This window comes from Monopterus albus, unplaced genomic scaffold (assembly GCF_001952655.1).
Source record: "Monopterus albus unplaced genomic scaffold, M_albus_1.0 scaffold474.1, whole genome shotgun sequence".
Taxonomy (NCBI): domain Eukaryota; kingdom Metazoa; phylum Chordata; class Actinopteri; order Synbranchiformes; family Synbranchidae; genus Monopterus; species Monopterus albus.
The window spans coordinates 154,190-158,285 of NW_018128354.1; the positions used below are offsets into that span (position 1 = coordinate 154,190).

General features: G+C 47.3%; 1 protein-coding gene across 1 annotated transcript in view; it reads left to right on the plus strand.

Annotated features, from left to right (window-relative positions):
• Positions 1-942: 942 nt before the first annotated feature.
• Positions 943-4,096, plus strand: part of lmbrd2b (LMBR1 domain containing 2b) — a 9,265-nt gene continuing 6,111 nt past the window's right edge. Inside the window, exons 1-4 of the mRNA XM_020587713.1 lie at positions 943-1,135; positions 2,398-2,599; positions 2,689-2,801; positions 3,951-4,049. Coding sequence (XP_020443369.1) covers positions 2,426-2,599; positions 2,689-2,801; positions 3,951-4,049 — 386 coding nt within the window. The 5' untranslated portion in view covers positions 943-1,135; positions 2,398-2,425. The remainder of the gene's footprint in view (positions 1,136-2,397; positions 2,600-2,688; positions 2,802-3,950; positions 4,050-4,096) is intronic.

A 4,096-nucleotide genomic window follows, 5' to 3' on the forward strand; every position in this document is an offset into this window, starting at 1 on the left:
ATGAACGAGAGGGAGGGAAGTGGAACAGTGAGGTTACAGGGGGCTGAGGTCAAGAAGGTGCAGGAGTTTAAGTATTTGGGGTCAACAGTCCAGTGTGATGGGGAGTGTGGGAAAGAGGTGAAGAGGCGAGTGCAGGCGGGTTGGAGTGGGTGGAGAAAGGTGTCAGGAGTGTTGTGTGACAGAAGAGTGTCAGCAAGAATCAAAGGAAAGGTGTACAAGACAGTAGTGAGACCAGCTATGCTGTATGGGTTAGAGACTGTAGCAGTGAGGAAAAGACAAGAGGCAGAGATGGAGGTAGCAGAGATGAGGATGTTGAGGTTCTCTTTAGGAGTGACCAGGATGGACAGGATTAGGAATGAGCACATCAGAGGGACAGCTCAGGTCGGCTGTTTTGGGGACAAGGTCAGAGAGTCCAGATTGAGATGGTTTGGACATGTGCAGAGGAGGGATAGCAGTTATATTGGTAGAAGGATGTTGGAGATGGAGCTGCCAGGCAAGAGGTCAAGAGGAAGGCCAAAGAGGAGATATATGGATGTGCTAAAAGAGGACATGAAGTTAACTGGGGTGAGAGTAGAGGATGCTGAGGATAGAGTTAGGTGGAAACAGATGATTCGCTGTGGTGACCCCTAATAGGAACAGCCGACAGAAGAAGAATATGTCAGTAGAGACCTTTTGGGATAGCAACTGTAAGAAAGCATATATATTTGTTATTAGGTATTTTACAGATATAGGTATCATGGGTAGGATTTAGTTGTCTATGCAGTTATAAGCACCTCGGGCCTTTTTATTTTTTTACTTTATTTTTTCCTTTCCTTCGGTTCCATAGTTGGTTCACAATCCAGTCCAGAAGGTGGCGGTAATGCACCTTAAGCTGGTTTGCAAATCGCCAATAAACGCCACAAGAAGAAGAAAAGCTTCTGCGCAGGCGCTGATCTTACACGTCATCGACCGAGGCTTTGGGGTTTTTTTCTGTCAGGAAACCCGGATGTGAGTGATGCTGCTCAGCTAACCTGCCAGAAAACGGAGAGGGGTTTTTTTGGTAATCACGGTGGAAGTCAACCACACAGCAATCCGCAGAGAATACGGAACGTGTAACTTTCCTCTGAAAGAATCGAAAACAAACAAATAAACCACGGTACGTGTCAACACACCAGCGATGTTTGTGCTGTCATGTCGCTGGCCAGTGTTGGCTAGCTGTGTTAGCTAGCTGTGTTAGCTGACGTCGGTGGTTTACTATGGCCGCTTATGTCTCGATATTACATTAATACGTTAATTAAAGGTTGTCTGTTCAAATGCTGAACATCTGTCTATGTCAGAAGATAAATGTAAAGCCTGCTACGTGTCCAGCTGTTTGTCAGTCTTATTTCTATGGTGACGTTTAACAACACAGACCCAGTCATGACCTGTCAGATGATTATTACAGGGCTGTGACTTCAGATTATTTTAGTGGTGATTAACCTGTCAGTTAGTTCAATTAATTAGTAGATTGGGCAATAAAATCTCAGAAAATTGTGATAAATGCCGACGGTAAGTCCACGGTGACATGATTAAATGTGTAAAACCCAAACATATTGAGTCTACTATCATAGAATACTAAAACACAGACGGAATTTATTTGGTATAAATGTTAGATCAGTGTGTCTCTGTTGAGTAGAGCTCAGAGACAGATGAGACAATGTCAGTTGACCAGAAGGGCTGTGATGTGGAGACAAGTGGTCGTGGGGCAGAGCTGTGGTTCCCCTGCTGGGCCACCAGGGGGCTCTGTCCTAAACCAGTAGTCAGGTACCTGTAAACAGTGAAACTGTTGGCTGGAATCGTTCCTCTTGTTCATACTGGCCTTTAGAGATCAGCTCTTCCTGTACCAACAAATCCACTGCAAATCCACCGTCCTGTTTTAGTCCAAATAAATAGATTTAGGTAAAAGTTTATCTGGAGCAGATAGCAGGCTGTGGCAGTCTGTGTTGGACCAATCATATGCTCTTTCACTGCAGTGGCTGCAGAATGTGTAGGGTTTGAATTCAAATAAAGTGTGTGTGTATATTTATAGTACATGTGTATAGTATGTATATCAGTAAAGATGGGGGACAGTAGGGACCAAAGTTAAACTAATCAGTCAGTCACAATCACAGAAGAACGTGATGTCCTACTATTAGGGGAAGAAAAAGGGAATCTTGCATTAAACACTGAGTGTTGAGGCCTCACGCTGCCTCCTCATGATGACAGACTCCCATCTTACTTTGGGAGCGTGTTGGTAAAGGGTTTTTCTTACTGACAGTATGAACAGGAGCAGTGATCACAGAAGGCACCGGCTGTTCACAGCGGGTGGGTACTGTTTTAAAACAGTCACCTGTCAGTGAAATGCACAGAAATAGGAAAACTGACACTTGTGTCCTGCAGGTCTGGCTGTTGAGAGCAGTGCAGCAGGATGAGTGGGGCTGCTCTGGGAATCGAGATCGTGGTGGTGTTCTTCCTGGCGCTCTTCCTGCTGCACCGATATGGAGACTTCAAGAAGCAGCAGCGCATGGTGTTGTTCGGCACGCTGCTGGCCTGGTACCTGTGCTTCCTCATCGTCTTTATCTTGCCGCTGGATGTCAGCACGGTCAGTGCTCAGACAGAATCCGTCCCTCACATTCAGACGTCCACACAGAAACCTGAACGTGTGTGTGTGTCATTGCTCTCTTCCCACAGACCATCTACAAACAGTGCAAGATAGACCATAAGGAGTCGACCTCTGTTCCCACCGGCAGCCCGTTACCGTTCAACCACACCACAGCAAACACATCTGTCACTCCCACCAAGAGGTCAGTGTGTAACAGCATCTTTGTCTGCAGCTCCCATGTTACCCTGGTTTCTAAATGTTAACGACAGTGAGAGAATGGCTCAGGTGACAGCGATCAGACTGCACGTTTACTGTTGCATACAGAGATCAGTTCATTAACGGACCTTTGGTGCCGTTTATTCAGACTATACGGTGTTTTCTTTAGTTCGCTTGCTTACAACAGCAGTGGTGATAGAACCACTGTGACCTGCAGGTCTGTCACACACAGGGACTGGGAGGGCAGATTTGTGGGTAATAAGAATCTGAAGTTGTTCTAACCAGCAGTCGTTGCCTGCACAGCTCGGTTCAACCAAAGGGCCCATCCTGAGTGAATAACTCGGTGTCCCGCTTCGTCACGTGTTCCTGAAGGTAATGATACTAGAGAGGTCCAGTTGCCCAGTTCATCATGGTGAGGTTAGCTCACAGGTACTGCACTCCGACTGGCAGTCGTGGTTTCCCCAGGAAGTGCTGAGCGGGCGTGGTGAGTGACACCAGCCAGCTGTTATCAGTCATTATTCAGTCTCTGGTTTTTACACACGCCTCCAGCTGGCTGAGTCTGGTCTCAACGTAGAAGGCATGCTTGGTTTCTGAGTGCCTCTTCAGCTTGTTTGGCTCCACACTAGTATTAGCTGACTTCTCCTGACAGATGAGGCGCTCAAGCTGAGAGCTGTTGGCGTCCGTGGTCAAGCAGAAGCCATGAGACGGGCAGCTGTCCTGACTCTGACCGCTCCTTTTCTCTCTTCTTGAGGTGCTTCTTTTAGGTGCTAGGATTTTCCTCTGACTTGGGAAATGAGTGCATACAAAATACTGATACAGTAAATAAAACATCCAGAACTTTTTGTATCGTATATGGTTGTCACAAAATCCCACAGCCCTCCACCATCTGGGAACCACTGGTCTAATGACTGTGAAGCTGGTCACAGAATTTATTAGTGGACTCGGTGTGAGACGAGGGTCAGATGTTTTTGTTGGTCTGTGAAGATGGAGGTCAGCTGCAGATAACATGTCTGTGTGACTGACAGACACATCAGTTGCATGTTCACTGTCTGGACCAGTCCTGAACCAGGCCTGGACTGGGCCTGGTTCAGCCTGGTCTCTGCTCACACCAGTTCCCCTTCCTCGTCTCTCACAGGACACCAAAGCCGTGCTACAAGCCGTGGAGCTACATTCCTGATGGCATCATGCCCGTGTTCTGGAGGGTGGTGTACTGGACGTCCCAGTGTCTCACCTGGTCAGGAGGGCTCTGACACACACACACACACACACACACACACACAC